Source organism: Pholis gunnellus (genome assembly GCF_910591455.1).
Source record: "Pholis gunnellus genome assembly, chromosome: 8".
NCBI lineage: Eukaryota > Metazoa > Chordata > Actinopteri > Perciformes > Pholidae > Pholis > Pholis gunnellus.
Window position 1 is genome coordinate 23,611,552 of NC_136534.1, and position 21,337 is coordinate 23,632,888.

Genomic DNA, 21,337 nt, shown 5'->3' on the forward strand with positions numbered 1-21,337 from the left:
TACGAAGCTGACAGATCAGGACCATTGAGAAAACCATGCCCAGAATCATCAGGATGCCAGATGCAAATGCGATCCACATGAGTTCGTCTGACACTCTGTCCAACCACGTCATGATGTACGTCATGCACAGTGTCGAGTATATCTCCCATCCGTCCAAAACCGTGCAGTTTCTGGAGGTGTCTGTGCAGTTGCAAGAGTCGGGCACCACCGTCGAGTTGCCCCAGTCAAGATGTCCAACAACGAAACCACAACAGAACCCGGACCTTTCCACCTTCTGAAACGACACCCGAACTTCCTCGGGCTGTTCGCTCAGCGGGAGCAGCTGCTTCACGCGTTTCCTCACCAGCTCCTGGGCTGCTGCGGTTCTTGAAACGGCTCCCAGCGACACCACGACCGGCAGCATGAGGAACATTCCGAGGAGGCCGTTGAAGAACAGGACCAGCAGGCAGCGGCTCTCCTTGGCTGCTCCACAGCAGCCCAGGAAGCCAAAAACCAGAGTCATGGCACCGATAAACATCAGGAGGTGTATGGCCGGGAAAAGATCATCTGTGGTCCGGTTGTCTGCTTCGTTGATCCTGATGTGTGTGGACAAACTGACAATAATGATTCCACCCACAACAAACAAACAGTTGAAGATGAAGAGAAGGTATTTCATGACGTTGCCGACTGCCATTGTTCAACTCCACCATCAAGCCAGGAGCCAAATGACAAAGGCCCTACCACCAGGTGGTTAAATAGCTGCTTACATATGTTAAATGTGGGTGGAGCTTTGAAGCGGATGTTGGGGGCGTGTTCAGTGGGTGAGGGATCCCTTTGTTGAAAGGAGAGAACAATGAAAACTGGCCTGAGGTGGTAAAGAAAAGTTGTTGTTTAAGTAAATCGCAGCAGCTCCGGGTGTCACAGCCCTCCAGAGCAACTCTTGTTACTCACACAATGGGATGGCACGGAGGGAGAAAAAAATCTAAATTCATTGGGATCTAACAAATGATACCTCTTTCTGACCAAAGGAGCCACAAACTAAGGAGCCACAAGAGGCAATATCTGAAACCTCCCTGGTAGACATTATTAATAAACTGCTGTAATGCTCCAATAACAAAAATCCACATGAATTTCTTTGGGATTAGCAGAGAGTTATGCGGCTTAAAAACAGCTGTCAGAGTTAAGGAGCAGATCAATTGTACTATTTTTTTTACAGTTGAAACAGAAGTAATGGTTCATTTTCAGAGGCAGACTTCTAAAACATAATGAGTTTAGAACTGTGTTTGTAACCCGCTCTCAAAAAATAAAAAGGGAAAGTAATCAAGTTGATAAAACACAATGTCTTAAATAATGTCAAACAATTACATTTCTGTTTATTTCATTGAGCTGTTAAAGGACTGGGTTTCTCATGGACCTCGAACAGAACAAAACAGTGTTTGTGTCACTCACAAGGAAACACGACAGTCATTGTGTTCAAGAAAGTTATTATCAGTTTTGTGATTAATTCATTGTGTGCATTTATTTGAAAGACATTTCATTTCTATTTCTGTCCCTTATCGTAGATGTCCTGCTGTTATACCGTTGCTTTTAAATGATCCTTTTGTTGATATCTCATTTCAGTGAGGCCCTTTTCGTGGTTTAGATTTTAAATAAGTTTTGTCTCAAATCGTTCCGATTTTTTTAAATCTCTCTTTCTTTGGATTTCTATTGTAGTCAAACTCCACAGAACTCCGTTTCTACTCCATGTCCAATTCATTGATAACAGTGGCACGCAGCGCTTGTTTAAACTGCCAGGATGGTTCTTCAGAGCCGCCTGTCTGATGGTTGATTAGCTTTTGAAACACCCCCCCTACACACACACACACACACACACACACACACCTTTCTGATGTCAGATTAGGAGGAGGAAGCTTTGTCTGATCATTTTATTAATTTAAACAAAGATACAACATTCACGCCAATGAATGTTGTCAGGGTTCGTTCTCCCCTAAGCTCCTGTTTCTCAAGTCTTAAAACAATATTTATGTCACTTTCTGCATGCACATTATGTCATTATTCCCTTTTTATTTTACTTGCCCATCCTCAGAGAGGGATCCCTCCCAAGATTCTCTCCCTGGTGTTTCTTCCTTATTGTCCCTACTAAAGTTTTTTTGGGGGAGTTTTTCCTTTTCCAATACGAGGGTCCAAGGACAGAGGACTTCGAATGCTGCACAGATTGTAAAGCCGCCTGTAAAATCGCCACTCCAGTGTGACTGGTCGGGACTACTGCACCTCGTATTATCTAGTTCTACTGCGTGACAGCATCTTTAAATTGAAGGAAGCTTGAGGATTGTGTTTGACCCGTGAGCCCTGATAGTTTCCTGGACATCAGAAAGCACTACTTTTTTTCTTTTTTCTTTTTTAGCCGTGTTTCCACTGCAGGACTCAACACAGCATTTTGGTATCAGGTCCTTTTGTCTTATTGTTTGTTCACTGGCAGTGTAGGCAGGATTCTGCTGATCACCAAAGCAACCCCATGTGAAACTGCAGTGACATCATCAACGTCGGCAACCAAACGGAGCAACATCCGTCAGTTGTACGGCATAGTTTTGCGGGTTGACATAAACATTTTGTATTGCAGAGCCAAGAATACCAGCGTCGCACTAGTGACGATTCTCTGCGACCGTTAAGTGTTCTGCAGTGTTTTAACTCCACCTTCCAGAACCTCGACTGAGGTGGTACTAAAAAAGAAAGTAGCAGGTACTATCCACAACTTTTGATAAACACAAAAATAACCATTCTAATGTGTAACGAATTGAACTGGACTGCTTGCTGGAAGTACGTCTTTTGCAGTCCTTGAAATATGGAAGAGTTGAACTTTGGTTCCTCCAGTAGAGATACGGGACGTTCTTGAGTTCCTTACATGCTCTAAAAAGACTAAAAAGAGGTGATATGTACATTTCTTCATGTCTGTTTCAATAACATGTACAAAAAGGAAAATCCCCTTTTAGATTAACAGCTTGTAAAAACTGCAGGTAAAGAGCTAACGGAAGTGCTGTAAAAGCATCAAATGTAAACAGGTTATCCAGCGTTCCCTGTTAAAGGGAGTAGATCAGTCTGGTGACTCGCTCGCTGTCAACAAATTACAGACTTGAGTCCAGTTTACGATCTCGTCTCATAAACATGATCGCATCTAGTAAAGCAGAAACAGCTCTTTTCTCTTCATGATCTTCAGCTCATTGACTGGTTTACATACAGACTTTCCCAACAGAGCAGCTCGGATCCATTTTTAGCAGAACACCACAGGCTTCCTGCTCGCCATCATATCTCGGTCCACTTTATGATAAACTGCCACTGGAGAAAATTGAGATACTCTTCTGCTAACGGAAGCTGTGGTTTCACAACAAAGAGAGGAAAAAAACCACACCCTGAGGGTATGTCAGACCTCCCAGCTCAACACAGCTGTTGATTGACAGGTAAACACAGAGTCGGTCTCCCTAATGAAGCCTTAAAATAAACCGCTGACCAACAGTAAATATACACAGAGATAGATTTCCGCATGTAAAACATAATAACCTCATCCTGAGTAATCGCCGACACAGTCAGCGTGGGAAATAGATTGATTACTCCTTTAATGAAAGAGCGATGACATTACTATTTAGGGATGCCACTGATTTAACAACATGCAGCAGCGCCAGTGATTTTCCTTTCAAATATTTTGATTACTTTTAAAATGGTATGGAAATTGAGCGCGAGGGGAATCGAAACCCATCTGCTGGTCCATCGGTATGATTCAGCAAGCTTGTATTAGTGCAACGCATTTCATTACTGTATCGCAGAGTGCACGTATGAGCTAATGACTATAAACATACTTTGTAACAAGATCTCCTTCCTGGAATCCATTTTGCTCACACGAGGCCTTATATTGAAACCAAAGATAAAAGACCAGACATCCATAATCGTGCTATCATGAGCTAATCATGAGCCTAAGTTAGGATAAATGCAATGCAGTAAGAAGAGGAAGACGCTTTCACAATAAAAGCACATTAGACATTAAACTGTTCAACAGCTCAGAACAAAGCGTTCGTACTCGACTCCGTCTCTTCTGTTGTTTTATCGTCAGAAAGCTGATGGTGCATTCATTTCAATGTGAATGGGTTTTGTGTTCCATTGACATTATAAAATGTTTTGTTTTGCGTGCAATTGGTCATTTAACACATCAGTACAACCACGGTTGGGTTTAACCACTTGAAACCACCAAGAACAGTTTGAGAAACTCAGAAACTCAACTTTTTTTAAGACACGAAAAAGCTTCAAAATTCACAAAAGGGGTATATACTGCCATATTTTATATTATAGAGCAAAACGTTAAAATCTCTAAAGCTGGTGTAAACCACAGACCAAAAACCCGTTCCGAACACTCATTGACTTCAAGACAACGGACCCAGAAGGCCAAACATGCCAACTCATTTCTGTGTTTTAGGATTCTCTGCAGCGCTCTATATATCTGTTGATATTCCCTTATCGCAGATATAACAATAAATTGCAAAACAGAAATGTCAAAGATATGATTGAGGTAATTCAAACACAGTCACTGTTACATAGTTTGTCCACCAGAGAGCTATTTTTTTATTTTCTGACAGATAGCCGTCACTCGCTAACCAATCATTAACCGTTAACCGACGGGATTTGTGTCTTTCATGCAGTGGTGCTGTGGTTGAAGTGCCTAACAAGCCGTCCAGCTGCAACGATAACCCGGTTAAATGGTTAATTCTCTCTAACACACCTACGTGATAGTGTTTAAAGAAAGAGAAGGGGTGAGTGAGAGCCCAAACATGAGACATTAATCAGAATACAGATAAAAAATTCCCACATCTGCAGCTTCAGTCTCAAATGAAAACATCTCCCTCTTGTCATGGCTCTTAGGATATGATAAAAACTTCACAGCAAAGAACCATTTATACATCTTTAATGAAGGTGGTTTAAGAGATTTTTCTTATACCACCGTCTGTGAAAGATGTCGTTCAGAGATGGTTGTAATGATGAGTAAGTCCTGCTGCTTTTCCTTCACCTTCTGTAGCGCGACACAAACTCACAGACATTTTTCTCACATCTCTCGGTGCATCGGACGAAGCAAAACCTCAGCAAAATAGAAGCTAACAATGTGTGATTTTCTATCAACGTTTCGTGTGATTCACTCTCAACACCTACAGAAGACTGAGTATATGGACTGTATTTCAGCACCTTTTTGGAGTGGAACCTTCCAGTGACTCACATTCACTATTTTCTGTCCCCTTTCAGCGACAGAACAAATCCGTTGCCAATTATCACGAACCTCTATATCAACGTTTATTTGCTTTTATTCATATACAGTATGTCACACTGCGTTCATTTGCGTAACTCTGAACAGAAGCTCATTTGTCGTATAATCTGTGCATTATTTCTATATTAACAACACAGCGTGTTGATGATGGTTGTCTGTAACACAAGTGTTTGAGTCAGTCTGTGGTCTGAGATGGCCGATGCTGCAAGATGATTGGCCGGTCTGCGTTGGACGAGCGGGACTTAGCAAAGGGTCAAACTGGTATCATGTTTTAGTCATTCACTACTTGGTAAGATGGTTGCTGCTGCCTACAAATCAGGTTCAATACTACAGTTCAGCTGACCTCATTTAAAAATGTATAGGTCAGACCAAAAGGTCATTCAAACGGTAACACTGTTTAAATTGAAATGCTCCGTTGCTGGATGGACACAACTCGAGATGAGCTGAAACCCACAAAGACTGGACTCCAACAACTAACGACTGAGTAAATACACCAGACAACACGCTGAGTGCTCAGTAACGACTGCAGCTCTGGTGGTAGATGATCTACATCATTTAAGTAATTCACTTTTTAACAACATATGACCTGCCCTAACAGAACGATAACTATGTGAAGGACAACGCGGCTGACACCAGAGCAGGGGAACCACACTTCTTTATAGTTTGTAATGTGGTCAGCGGATTGTTTCCTGTTTATTTCACTCGCGACTTTTGAACTTTCACTCCTCTTCAGAAGAAAAAGTTGCTCACCTGTGAGTTGAACCTCAGCTGGCAAACGCTGCAGGAGACGTGCCTCCTCTTTACAGTGGGAGGGAGGCCGAGGGTGTGATGGAGGACGGCTTTCTGCACGGGGTCCATCTGCAGACCGGAGGGAGACACACGGAGAGATGGCTAATTAAAAGAGTTGCTAAAGCTGACCTGTAAATCACCTTCAGTCGTCGATCACTCGCTGGGCTGTGAAGTGAAAACAGGCTGCCTGGAGCTTATTTTAGAGAGCCGGCCGTTCATCTTTGTGGCTCAGACATTAACACTCAAGACACACTCGGGTGTTTGGCTGCGTAGATCTTACTGTAATCAAATGAGCACTTGGGGGACACTACTGGCGTCATTGCATCTCTTTATCATCACCATTTCCCTCGAACAGACTAAAACCAACAGTGAATTTAACCTAACAAGTGTCTTCTGTGAAGTCACAGTCTGTGTTAATGTTACAGTGTTTGTTTGCTGTCCAAAAAAACACATGAAAGAACCGTACTTTTTGCATTTGGTGAAGTATTTCTTCATTGTTTTCTGTGCGACGCATTGACATTATTGCTCACAGCTCATTAAATGATGAAAGCAGTGTAAAAAAAAACAAGAATCACACGCACGAGGCTGACGTCTTTGTGTTAAGTAAAAAAGCTTTTCTCAAAAGCGACGCGCAAGTGAGGTACAATTCAAGCCACCGTAGATCAGAGGAGAAGCCGTCGCTGCGCATAAGTGCTTCAACGCTCCACTTTCCGCCTAACACAAGTGAGGCTCGCAGAGCCATGAAGTAACGTATAAGTGCCGAGCAAATGACGCTCTAGCGACAAGCTGCAGTCGTTGAGTTGCCTCTGAATAAATTAATTCATTGTTTTGGATTGCAATGAAGAGATACTGTATATCAGCTAATGCTGGTTTTGGAATCCAGCCGAGTTCTGTAGAAGCACAAAGCAGCATCAAGCTGTGGCTTCACAGATTAAACCTGTTGGCAAGAGAAATTCATTGAGCCTCATGCGAGCAACAACTCGTACGAGCATATATATATATATATATATATTTTAAGTGATTTGTTAAAGATCAACATCTTTCCTGTATCGTCTCATCGGCCTGTGGTAGTCTGCAAGGAAAGCAAATCTGAATCTTAATGTGAGTACAGATGGAGATTAAATGTCACATAAATTAATTCACTTAAGTAAAAATTTAAAATTAACTGTGTGCAAAATGAATATTCTGTTCATAATATCGTATTTATCATGGCTTGTCAATTCACTGAGAGGTTTGATATAATACATATTTTGCACTTGGAATGATTTTATCTGCATATTTTGGCAATTTATAAAGTTTAGTCAACATTGTGTTGTTCTGATAATTGTAGCCTACTTATAACATCGAGTCCAGTAGGAAAGGCCAGCGTGCATTCTGCTTGTTTTACTGCTGAGAGGAAAGAAACGAGAGCCTGTTAACGCCGCCTATATACATTTATTTGGTCTCATTTATAAAGTATTTAACATGTGTATGTTTTTAAAAATCTGTGTATTGTGTAAAGTGTAAAGTTGCGGTTTATCAATCGTGTATCCCTTCCAAATTGCTTGTTTACATTTTCAAGAGAAGGTGAGGTGGAAATGGCTGTAAGAATGGTCAAGAACGTTCATGTACGCACCGATTCGCTCTTTACACAACTTATAGATGAGGCCTATTGGAATTGTTTTTGGAGTGGATGCTCCAGATAAAAAAAGAACAAAAGTAAAAAAAAAAAATTGCATGTGAAGATGCAGGGGAGATGTGGCGAGCTCACCAGCGAAGGAAAGTCACCACAAACACCACAAACTCCAGTGCACTGCGAAAAACAGAGAGCTTATCCCGGCGGCAGCAGCAGGATCAATCGTTATTGTGCTTCGGTAACATTTATACAAATGAAACTTGCCCACAAATGATAAACCATCGATTTAGTGTCGTGCAGTCGAGAGAGTTTGTTGAATCCGAACACTCGTGCAAGCAAGCCAAACACACACACAAAAAAAAATGAAGCACATTTTGTCTTTGAGAAAACACGTACACATAAACATGAAAACGAAACCAGCACAACAAGCACATGCGTTTTCATCTTTTAGACTCGGCATGCTGCTGCATTGCTGCACGCTGCCTGCCTCCCTCTGTGTGGTGACAGGGCTTTGAGGAATGAACAAACACATCTGCCTCGCAGTGAAAGTGTCTCAATAGGCACCACTTGGCTACAGAAGGAGGAAAGGTGCCGGCAGTGTGTGGGAGGATTAATCCACCTTGACAATTGTGCTGCAGAAGGTAGGCGCAACAATGTTACGCTGTCGCTTTCTGCGGACGCTGTTTTTTCATTATTTGTTCATTATTTGTTTATTATTTCAAAAGTGTTTGTGTGCAGAGGTGGAAAAAAAAAAGTTTCCTGAGATATTCACCTTTGGAACAAAAGTGGAAAACTACGAGTCCTTACTAAGTGTCAGTAATCATCATCGTACAGTATAAAGTGTTGGTGGTGGTCTTTGCTAAAAGGCTGATCTTTTCATCGTCACCAAGCATTGGCAGTAAAACCAGCCGAACGATTCCTAAAGGGCCGAGCCAGGAAAGGCGAGTAATCAGGTGCAGGTGACAGCAACGGCTGGAACGCTACCGTGGCTTGGAAACACACGCGATCTGCCAAAGAATGGCTGAGAACTGGTCTCAGTATCCACACTGTGACGGACTGAATGAGGAGCAGCTGGTTAAGCAGGTGACGGGGGGTCGGGTGATCTCTAGAGGAGGTAAACCCGCTAGAGGGCAACCAGTGACGTAAAAACACGGAATGGAAATTTCCAGAAAAGACACAAGTTGGAGAAGGAAAAGAAAGAGGCTGAAGAAAGGGGAAGAGAGAGGCAGTGCAGACATTAATTTGACAGAACAGAAGCCATGCTCTACGGACAAACTCCCAACAATTCCTCCAGGCTGGTCAGTGTTTCCCACCAAGAGCTTGGACACAGGATGACCTGGCTCAGAAGGACTGGATGGGGGATGACTGGGTCCCTCGGAGAGTAAGGAGTACTCGGGCAGAGGCCTGATGCGGACAAACTGGAACTGAAGCTCGGAAAAGGCAGACTGAACAGATTCTTTAAATACCCAGACACACCAAACCGACATCAAAGAACTAGCGTTGATGAAGGCCAACTGCTTTTTCCGCCTGGGTCGTGAACCGAAAAGTTGCGTTTGAACACCACGAAGGCTACAGCCAACTAGCATCGTTCATTCTGCGCCTGTGTGGATGGAAATAACCGGATGACCTGTGACTGCGAATATAAAGGCCGTTGTTATGATACACACATGAAACAGAGCTGCGTTTGTCGGCCATTTTCTCACCACGTAGCCTCAATCCAGATGGCGATGTCGAAAATAATTATGAAAATATTTGTGAATTGGAATGAGATGTAGATGAAAAAAGAGAACAGCCTTCGGTGTTTTGCCTCTTGACCTCAGTCGTTGGCTTGCTTCCCTCCCTTCTCTTCTCGTGCACTGATTCGCTGAAGCTAAAATAGTCAAACGGAGGGATTTCTGTCAACGACGGGCTCGGTTGGCGATAAAACAATTCGCTCAATCGGCCGAAAAGCCAACGAATCCACAAAAACTGGGGCCACATATGCTCACCAAGGGCTCGACACTTGCCGACTGGTGTGTCACGGCCTTTAGAAAAACAAGCTCTGCTAAGGAAACACGACATGGGTATGAAGTGGTTGCAGACTGTGATAGAAGGTCAGACACAGATTCAGGCTGATTCCTGGCACGTACACACAGGCTGAGAGGCAGCTATAGGCTCAGACTGAGAAGAAGAAAGAGGCACTGAATGAAAAGCAACAACTGGGTCTAACTGAGGAGACGCATTGAAGTTCAGACAAACAGCCTGTCAGAGACCAATTGAGAGGCAGAAATCGATTCAGGTTCAGACAGAAGAGACAAGTTCAGGCTTAAAACAGACACAGATAAAAGGGGTGAAAACTCAGCCGTCACAGAGAGGGACAGGGTGTAATAATAAACTGTATATATGTAGACGTAGTCAACCCATTGGTTTGTGGATTGCCGTTTTGAAGCCTTGACTTTGGCAATTTCGCTTTCTTGGATTACAGTCATCATTTTGTCAAATATGGTAACAGAAGTTACCATATTTGGAATGCGGAGGAGTGACGTAGCGACGCCGTATACGGCTCTGGTAGTGGCAGCAACCTGTCAGTCACAGTAAGCCCCGCCCTAAAGCACACTTCACTTTATGGTCCGTTAAGACTCTAAATGGACCATCATTTACTAAATGAACATCATGCTATTTTGAAGAATACTTGAAACTAGAGATTGAGACCATAAACTCATGTTTACAATGTTTACTGAGGTAATAAATCAAGAGAGAAGTAGAGTCATTTTCTGGAATCGAAGAGGTTCTAATGAAGTATACCGGTGCCTTCAGAGACAGAATCAGGTTCAGCCTCGGAAAGAGGGACGGCGGGGACATATAGTGGATTTATTGCAGGGTTGTAATGGGTTGCTGGAGTTATGGGCTCTCAATATGGTTCTGACTGACTTCAGATTTAATGCCCAAAAACGCAATAAAAGAGTTGCTCATTACTGATTTTTGACTGAGCAGTGAAGTCAAAATCTGTAAGTAGGCTATCTGTAGTGCATAATAAAGTATATTTTTTCATCCTGTTTTTAATCACTTACTCCTTTTATGTCCCACGTTTCACAGAAAGTGAGCTGTAACTGTAATATTTTTGAATGGTTCCACTTTCACAGATTGGATCCAGTCAATTTCTGTCAAAATGAATACACTTGGTTTTATACATGTTTTTAAAATCATGTTCCAACAATTAAATGTTCCTCTCAGCGAAACAATTACAGCAATTGAGCTGTCAGCGAAGTGAGGGAGTCTCACATGAATCGCTGGCAGTGCTTATGTTCACAGACAAAACTCAGCGTCACAAAGTAGTCCTCGGTGGGTGTTTTCAGACACTTATGATCCACTGTGGCACTCAACATAAAATGATTTCTGAGGAGTGGCATTGTGTTTCAGCTCTGCACCAAATTTATATTTCTGATAGAAAACGTCTCCACAAAGCGTTGACACAGAACATCTCGTTACTCGCGCTTGGTCGAGACCCACGGCGTCACTTTCTAACGCACTGGGTCAAACTATGACGCTCCAATACAGTCGCAGTAAACACGTGGTTACTGCTGTGAATTCAAACAATATGTCTTGCGTTTTTGGGAAAACAAGATCATGGTTTGAGTTTATCAAGTTTGTCAAGTAAAAAGTGAAAGGTTGTCAAGTTGTTGGTTTCACACAGGACACAAACTGTCATGTCCTGTGTTTGTTTGTCCCGTCCATACTCTGCCTTTTGGGGTTTTATTGTATGCCATCAAACACTTGGGGCATTTTTTTCTGAGCGTCTTATATTGACACTCAGGATGAGTGTACATTGCAGTCATTGAAAGCCCGGAGGTGCCTCGTGTGTCGGTATGAGACAAAACGTAGTTATTTGACCCCATGGGAATGAGACTGGACTGGAATAACAAGGTGTTGGTCTGCAGGGAGACTCGATGTGGTTTAAAGTGTCAATTGGTAGAATGACCCAAGATCAAACACAGCGTTTACAGCCAAAAAGTGTGATTTAATTGTTGGTGGAGACCAAAACAGATCAAAAGAGTAGAATACATATCGGGCTTAACATTTATCAGTTCACTGGAAACACAAATCCAAATGAATGCTAATGTTGCACCATGTCTGCTGAATGTGTAATCTATTGTTCACCAAACACATTCATCATATTAGCTTTATAAGGATACAATACGTTGAGTTTACAGCATGTTCCACTGTCGTACGTGGCCAAAAGACTAATGCAGCATTAAGGCAGAAACAAGCCCTCAGTTTTGCTCTTAAGGTACATTTAGATGTATTGAAAAATGAAATTCAGAGACAGCATAAATTCATTGAAGCAAACTGTGGCAATGTCAAAGCCCTGTTATGTTTAAAATGGTTACACTTCAGTGAAAATTTGCAGTTCTTCTGAATTGTATAGCTCATGAATGCCGTGACAATAAAAGCTTTTACGGCTTCAGCGGCACTCAAAGGCAGAATGATATAATACACACCTACTTAACAGTTGGAAAAAAAAATTGGGATACATTATCTGCTTTTAATGGAGAATAAATTTACAGAAAATATCTCTGAAAATGAAACATTTATATTATACAGAAGAGCATTTAGCAAATGTCAAAACTCGGTGACCGACTGCTATTAGACACCAGAGTTTGAACCACTATATCCATATCAACGAAGTGTTGTTGATTGCTCTGCTATGCTCAATCAGCATTATGAAAACATGCTGCACTAGATGTGTAGCCAACGTCAACGAGGTAGAAGCAAATAATACACAGTGAAATGTGCAGCTTTTCACCGGGAAAACACTGTAAAGTCTGCATTACATTACCAGAGCAAAGGACTCTCCTCTGCCTGTGCCCTGACACACACTGTGTTGCTAAATTGGAGAGAAAAGAAGGAGTTACGCAACACTCTACCTTTTGTACTGTAAATATCACCCAAGTCTTTTGGGAAGGGAGAAGAGGATGACACATTGAGTTGGCGAGGCTCGCTGGCAGAGGGGAAAAACACTACAGCAGAGAACCAGACGCACTGCAGCCTGAGCTCTGGGAGAGCTTACGCCAGTTAAAAACATCTGGGCCACGAGAGAGCCGGATGACCTCTTACTAGAAACACGCACTGGGCTAGAAACATGTTATTTGAATCGGTGGCGATGAGGCCGCAGAACATGGCACGATCCTGCAAAATCATCAGGAGAGATGTAAGTGCGTGGCAATATCATTAATCACCGGGTATAAAGTGGATTGAAAGTTCTCGGTCTAAATTCATCCCACTGCGCTATTCTTGGCAGTTGATTTACCCACAATTCACCGCTGAAATTCCACCTCCTCCTGTGTGTCTTTTCCATGTATCCCTTTTTAAGAAATCCCCCTGACATGCAGCATTTCGTTCCCTCCCCGCACTGAAACACGATGTGTTCGGGGCCTCGTCTGCAGAGAGCAGCTGCGGTGCCAGGGACATGTTATTCCCCGAGCTCCTACTCCCATCAGCCACCCACTGAGCCACACACTCCACATGGGCCACGCCTGCCAGCGACGGAAATGTCCCCGGAGCAAATGTACCGCGACACACATGTTAACGCACGCGCAAAAACACGCACAGCAATAGCCAACCCACGCACGCCAAAGCGCATCACACATGCCCGATTTTGAAGCCTGCGGTGCACGGTGAACTCAGTGTCATCTTTCAAAATCACTTCCTTAAGCGCTAATATGCAATTTTTTTTTCCTCAGTTGGTTGAGTTCCAGCAGCATTAACACTTGTCAATCATCCTGATGAGCCGTCTGCCTAGAAAACAGCTTCTTGCCTGAGGATGAGGTAACCGCAGAGCCGACGCAGACGATCAGAGAGCAGACGGTGAACGCAGCCAAGCTGCAATTAAAGAAAGAGATGTTTGTAGTGTCTTTGAACAGGTCTTGCACTCACATAAACATCCTTGACATTGCCGATAAAGCAATTGCAGGTAAACACGGAGGGTTTAGGATCTTAAACACAGAGTCAATGGCAAAGCCAGTATGTTTGGTTTAGCTTATAAAGATGTTGTCGAATGCAGATTTATTTTGCTTCATTTTCACATTTTAAAATCTACAATTTCCCTTTTGTAACCTGGCAGCAACCTCCGGTTCTGTTGAGTGAAGCCAATGCGTCTCAAACAACCTGCATTCTCTCTAATGACCATCAGGGGGCGACTCCTCTGGTGGCAAAAATAAGTCAGATTGTATAGAAGTCAATGAGAAAATGACTCTACTTCTCTCTTGATTTATTACCTCAGTAAACATTGTAAACATGAGTTTATGGTCTCAATCTCTAGTTTCAAGTCTTCTTCAATACAGCATGATGTTCATTTAGTAAATTATGGTCCATTTAGAGTCAAACAGACCATAAAGCAGAGGATGCTTTAGGGCGGGGCTTACTGTGATTGACAGGTCGCTGCCGCTACCTGACTAGTATACAGTGTCTCTACGTCACTCCTCCGCAATCCAAATATGGTAACTTCCATTCATTGGCTGCCAACATCTCAACGGCCGTAATCCAAGATGGAGACAGCGAAGTCTTCTTGCACGTCTATGTTTTTAACCTCCTATTATGTTTTCTCTTTTCCTTGGTTTGATGCCTTTGTTTGTTTTTTTCACTTACAAAATTTGGAACAAATTTGATTTAATTTTAAAGCTTGCAGTTAAATAAAAACTATGACATTTTAATGGTTGATTGTAATCGCTGGCCTTCTGAGAAAACCTTTCAGGAAATGTAAGTTGACCCGTTTTTTCCTTTCACTTTGATCTCTGTCTGTGGCTGTCGCCTTCCATTCTTCTGTCTGTCTTTGACTCGCACTGATGTGTCTTCGTCAGAGGAGACGTCGGCAGCGTGTCGACAGCGAGGGAGAATGAGCGGGTCATTTACCGGATACCATCTGACAGCCCACAGAAGGCCTGTCCGTCTCAAAGTTCAGCACAGACGCCGCCGCTGATGCTGACGCTCCCGCACTCACCGCTGACGGATAATGTGACAGGACAAGACAGTGATGAGCTGAGATGGCGGCCGAGACGGGCCGACTCGTACGACTGACGCCTGATAAAAGGGACAGAAACACACACTGTGTGCTCTTAGTCTCGGTCGTGCGAGGCTTCGTATATACCGGCGGTGGCTGATATCGGTTTGTGTGTGACAGAAGGAGTTAGTGTCACACAAACAAGCTGGCATTAAAATGCCCAACAAAGGATCGAATAATCAATTACGTGACATTTTGGTTTAATACGGCTGCCTGAATGCTTTCTGAGGAGATTAAAATGTCTTTGAAGGAGCAGTAAGTCACATATTTACTGCACGTCGAACATGTGTTCATTACTGTATTACGTGATGCAAGTTTGTAAAAGCATGATATTTGCTTTTTACAGCGACATATGGCACAACCTGCTTTTCGCTAAGGCATCATACCTCTAAATTGTTAATTATTGATTCTATCATGGTTTGTTTACATCAGTAAAGCAGTGAAACCAGTCTGTATTAGGTTAATCATCAAGCAACGCACACAATGTTTGTTTTCCATCAACAGTGGCCTAAAACTCAAACTTTTTCATTATGCATGTGAGTGTATATACATGATTTATGTGGTCAAACAAATTACAGATCAGAACATCTTGGACGTGTACATCTGCTCTCTATGAACAACACTGAAAGAAGGAACCAATTCATCGTTTAGATTGAAAAAGAAACAAGTTTTCACTCTTAAAAAGGTTCAGATTATTATGTTTTTGGATCTATCACCTCTATGGTGCTTTCTCACCCATAACCTTTTGGATCAACCACAGGATCTTTTTTGCCTGAAACTAAAACTTCTACTAGATATGTCTGCTGATCCTGAACTGTTCTTATAATCTTATAATCGATCTGTATAAGCCATGTATATATTTATGTAAATCATCGGTCGATTTGCAGTGCTAAAAGTACTAATAATGCTCGCGATCAGTTATTTATTCGAGAGCTCTTTGTGACACCAGAGAACATAATAAATATACAACTTTAAAGCACACAAGTGCAGCATGAGACTTTGATTTCCACCTGGTTCCATTTCCAAATGGACCGAACCGAGGGCACCTTTCAACACCATGGATAACAGATAAACAATTATACTTTGTCTCCCAAAATCCACATTTCCGCCGTGCTCCACCGAACATGTGGGCCGCTCTAATGGAGGAGTGAGCCCTTTAGAAAAGACCGACTTCCTCTTCCTAAGCAAACCTTAGCGTAGTGACTGTTGAAAACATGGAACATTTGAGTGTTTTGCTTGAAACTAGGTCAGTGCTGGACAAACCAGGACGTCTGGTCACCGTAATGTAGAGCCACTGACTAAGCTGCCGTATTCTGACAACTCTGGTTGTAAAAAGAGGTCTGATTGTATAGAAGTCTATGAGAAAATGACTGTACTTCTCACTTGATTTATTACCTCAGTAAACACCTCGGTTTATGGTCTCAATCTCTAGTTCCAAGTCTCCTCAAGATGAGCGAACGGCCAAATGCCAAACTCAAAGTTTGCACAAACCAACGGGTGACGTAACCACGACGTCCACCTGTTGTATACAGTCTGTGGTGCGACTTCATGTCGTTTGTAGAAACAAAAAAAGTCAGTGTGAACACGAACTAAAAGGAAACAATGTATCTTCTTTTTTTTTTCTGGGTCAAGACCAAACGAACCAAACTGCAGGTGTGCGAGCAGCCTAAAATTAGGGAGCGATGTCTGTCAAGGTTAAAAGCGACTGTTGACTGTTGGTAGGTGACGGAGTGTGAACCGCTTCCCCCGGTGTCAAATTCTCACACTTCAACCATCCGCGCCAGCTGTTGCTGCCTGTTTAAACAGCCAGACTCGTTAGTACTAGATTCTACTCCCGTTGTCTGAGTTTTGCTGAACACTGCTGCAACTGTATTTCACCTCGATCTTAAGTCCACATACGTCCTAAACATTTTGTGTTCTCGCTGCAAAAAGGCACCGTTCAGAAAACACGGCTCTCAATGTGCTTTAAGGGATATAAAATAGTCAAATATTCACATTTTAAAAGCTATTTAAATAAGGCATTTGAATAAATAAAACAAGAATTAATGGGCCCAGACAAAAGCCAAACCGGCGGCACATACGCATTTTAAATAATAGGGAATTTCTTTGCAGCGCTGGCAGTTTTAGAGGCTTTACAATGATGTCTCTCAAAGGTGCAGAGCCGCTGGTCAGCACATACCTGTCCAACAGACGCCTGTGTTTTGATCCATTATATACAATGTAGGCTATATGTGATGTATGTATATGACTGAGGCACATAGTGTTTATACTGGGTGTTCTCTTCACATGCTCCGGAGGTACTGAGGAATCTACTCTGTAATAGCAACATTTACATTCATATCTAATAAAATACATAAAGGAAGAGAGAACGACTGGTCAACGAGGGCTCCGCTGGTGAGGTCTAAATGCTCTATTCACGGACGCCAGCCCCGCTCACTATTAACCAAAGTGGGATGAATGACCTGTCGAATGTAATCCTCCCCTCTATGTGTCTCCCAATTACCTCCGCCGCCTGGCCCAGTCCGTTAGTTCATCATCAGATTGTTTGCCACACGGGAAGGACTTCAGGAAATTAGCAAGTCAAATCCGAGCGGGGATTTCATTGGCTTATAATGAACGAGATCAGGCTTTCAGGTGTTTCGGTACAAAAACACAGAACTTTGTGAGACAGGAGGAAGGTGAGAGGGGAGTGACCACCAGAGGATTTATCAGGTGGAAAATGCAGCGATGAGTCCAGCGGTGAGGTTTTAACTGTAAAAAAATCTGCGTTAAATCACTAAAGTCAGTTTGTAATGTTCTCAGATAACACGGAGCCTGAAATAATTAGATTGGACTAGATTGGCGTTATTGTCCAGCTCAGTGGATATTTGTCTTTGGATGAAGTACCGCAAAGTAAAATACGAGACACATAATAACTCGACACACCATTAAAAACATACAAATATACAATAGTGCAAATGGTTATGTAGCAGCAAATAAGTCTCATTTTGTGGTGAAATGGCAAAGAGAATAAAATCTATTTCAGTCAGGAACACTCTTGTTATAGATTTTAACCATTTATTGCAACAAATGGAATACAGTTAAACTTGGCGATAATGGCTCCGCTCTTTGAATGCTCCCCGGATTAGCCAGCAGCTACTGAGCTAAGAGCGGGAGCACCGAGCAATAACCCCCAAAAACAACGGAACCAAACGCCAAGACTGATAAGACGCCCATGCGAAGCATCAGCCAGACTATGGAAATCTACAAACTAAATACACCAATAAATAATATGAATGATTAAATCTGTGCCAAGACCTTGTAATTGTAGGAGTTCAAGTTTGAGTTTTTATCTTATTAATTGATCGGCCGTAAGAGTAAACAATAAGAAGCTTCTTTGTTACTGACTGACAATTCTTTTACTACATTTTCTCAGTTTCAGGGCTCCAGACCGTACGAGTAGGAACAGGTGGCCAAGTAGTGCCACCCGTTTGAAAGATGGATCAACGGATGAAATGTATGAACGAAATAAAGAATTAGCTCTGAGCCTGTTATATTTATTCGGAAATTGTATTCTAAAGTGTGCAATTATGTGCGGCTTTGGGTGTAATGACTCTGACAGACAGACGCACACACGTGGAAGAGAAGGCTGATAGATAGGAAGGCAAACGCGAGAGATTTCATTGTCGAGTGCTTCACTGGATGGGAAAATTCACACCGTCTGTGGTTTGAATGAAATTCATGTAATCTGCTCTCTGTCTTCAAACACTCGGTTTTAACTGAGTTTCCAAAGATCTATTCGATTTTCCTCAAAACTTTGGGGGAAAAGTCTGTTTCCACTTGATAACTTCATGTCCCTCTTGCACATTACGCTCAAACAGGTCAGTGTGTTGAGCTTTTTGCTAAAATGTAGAGCTTCTGCTTATTATTGAAGTCCAATTAGTTAAGACAGCATGATGAGGAGCAGGAGCAATGTAAAATACATCCTATCAACACATCGCATTCTTTTTTTTAAGGAGCAAGGTTGCTTAGTGATGGCAATTAAGGAATAAGATCGCCAAATGAAGGTGAAGAGACACATAAATAAGAAGAGGCGCTGCATGGGCCAAATGTTTTACTGTAGGGAAGGTCGAACATTGCACTTTATTTGCTTTCAATGTCTTTCTTTCTGTGTTTGTATACAAACAGTTTGGCTTAAAATAAGTATGTTACACATTATTTTAGTTACGGACATAAATTTAAAACATTTTTATTTGGTTTCACTTGGGATGCAAATGGTCGTCTCCCGCGTCAGAGTCCTGTGCGTGTTTGACCTTCCCATCCACCAAAACCAAAATGGACTGTTTCCCTCCAAACCTAATTGACAATGCAGTTTTGTTGTATTGGACCATCATTTCAAGAGACCAGACTGGCTCCAGACACCACTTCTTGTTCGTCTCCTCTTTTTCCATTTCTTCTCCCCATTTTTCTGTAACCCTGACCTTTTTTTGTCTGCACTTCCTTTTTTTTCCTTCCTCTGCTCCATTTGCACTTGTCTCTCACAGATGCTGTGTTTTTCACCGAGTATGAATGTTCCCTCCAGATTTTCCCATTGCTCTTCACCGCTGCGCTGACCCCTCTCACACCACTGGGCCCTCTCAGGATGAAATATTGAACTGGGAGAGCTCCCTGAAGGCATTTGGCAGGTACCCTGTCTGTCCCCCGTCCAGCTGAGATAAAAGATAACAATGTAACACCGTAACCCTCCTCCTGCACCAGGTTCTCCCATAAAGCTCCAGCATAGAGTTCTAACTGGCTGCGATGCTTTCACGTAGACTGTTTAAACTAATCATCCATTGTAATCTGATCTAACTGAAGGTCTAATGGGCTTCTATTTGTGATATAGCAGTATTGCTTGTCCAAAAAAATAAAGCTTTTACATCTGCCATCCTAAATCATCAAGGATCAAGAAAAGGTTCACGAACATTAGTGAAAAGAAATGCTTTGGCCTGTACAACATCACTGTACAGTGCAGGTTATGCCCTCCAGCTGTTAAAATGCATGCAAAGTGTGCATACTTAGCAAAGTTGTAGCTCACACTTAAATAGGTATAACATTGGTTATGTGGCAGCCAGAGACAGACGGACACATGCATCATTATGGAATACACCCGGTGACGGCCTATTACATAGAAACACAACTGTGTCATCTGTAAATGTGTGGCGTGAGGAGTGATGACAGCCAATGGGAAGAAGTAAAAGCAAACTGAAATGCTGCATGTGGTCAGTATGCATCCCTGAGATTGTCTCTGTACAGAAGAAGGCTAAATCGCCATCTACAGAAACCCGAACATTAACAGAAAAAAACCCAGTAAAAAGCTGTTACAGTCATTGTTTGATTGACATTTAATCTCTCTGACATTCAGTGAGAAAAACAGCAACAGCGTAGTGTTAAACATGACGGCAAAACAAAGAACATTGAAAAACCATCTGCAAGGAAAAGACATGGAGAGGTAATATTTTGCTTTTGATAAAGTACATGTGCTTCAAATAATAATGTATTTGTCTTATATAACATATACCATAATAAGTTCTGGAATAGTGCAATGTCAGGACATTGAAAGTCTTTTTCCAAATAAATCACCATGCATGCGGTGAAACCCAAGAGGGTGGACTTCGATCGTGTTTTTTGCTAAATTCCCTCACAGGCTAATTTCTAATCCATCATTCTATCAGAGTGCTTCAGCTACACCCACAGGATGGAGGAGAGTGTCTCACTCATGACAGGGTTCAATAAAAACTAAGATTAAACGATTTATCTTCTCATAATATTCCACCATGAATATCAAACAAGGCTGATGCTCTGGTAATGAGAGAGGAGCCCGAGGAGTGTGGCCATCTATTGGATTTCCAAAATCAATGCCCTTTGATAGAAAAAATGCATGAGCCACCTGCAAACACTGGATCTTAACAATGCAACGTGTGCGTCGTACTCCCTGTAACTTTCCCCACGGGCCCTGCGGGACATTAAGTTTCTAAGCCTGCTTTCATTGATGTTGCTATTCTTTAACTTCACTTTGGAAAAGCTTGCTGAGCAGGCGTGCTCTAGATCAACACTCCCTGCTTCTCATTTATTCAGTTAAAACATGTTTACACTTGCATAGCACTTGTACTCTTTGGCTGAATTTGAGGGGGGTTTCCTTAATGGTTTTGTGCTCTCCCTTAAAGTGCAACACAATGGCAGTTATTGCATTTTATTGCACTTGGATTCTCCCAGGCAGAGCAAAGAATTCAAACCACTGACTTTCTGCCCAGTTTCTTCAGTTCCAAGGAGGCTGCCACCTTTTTATGTGGGCTTTGTGGCAGAAATGATTTACAGTTGACCCTTGTTTGAGTTATCTGGGCACACGGGGGGACACATTTTTGTAAGCTCACGAAGATAAAAACACTGCTCATGAGAGAAATACATTTGAGAAAGCTTTACAGAGGGGAAGTATTGCTGAAGACAAACAGGGTGTGTCTGAAGACCTCATACGACTGTGTCCGCCCCGGGCTGTCTCATCAACACATTGATTCAATCCGCCGAGTCTGTCACTCCCGTAAATCCCCGGGTCAACCTTGTCTCCGTGCAAAAACACAACGTTGTATTCTCCCTCCGG

General features: G+C 42.4%; 1 protein-coding gene across 2 annotated transcripts in view; it reads right to left on the reverse strand.

The window, feature by feature from the left end:
- Positions 1-21,337, reverse strand: part of znf385d (zinc finger protein 385D) — a 66,992-nt gene that overhangs the window by 25,470 nt on the left and 20,185 nt on the right. For both annotated transcript variants that reach the window (XM_079165359.1, XM_079165358.1), the window contains exon 3: positions 6,032-6,139. In XM_079165359.1, the coding sequence (XP_079021485.1) occupies positions 6,032-6,139 (108 nt within the window). The remainder of the gene's footprint in view (positions 1-6,031; positions 6,140-21,337) is intronic.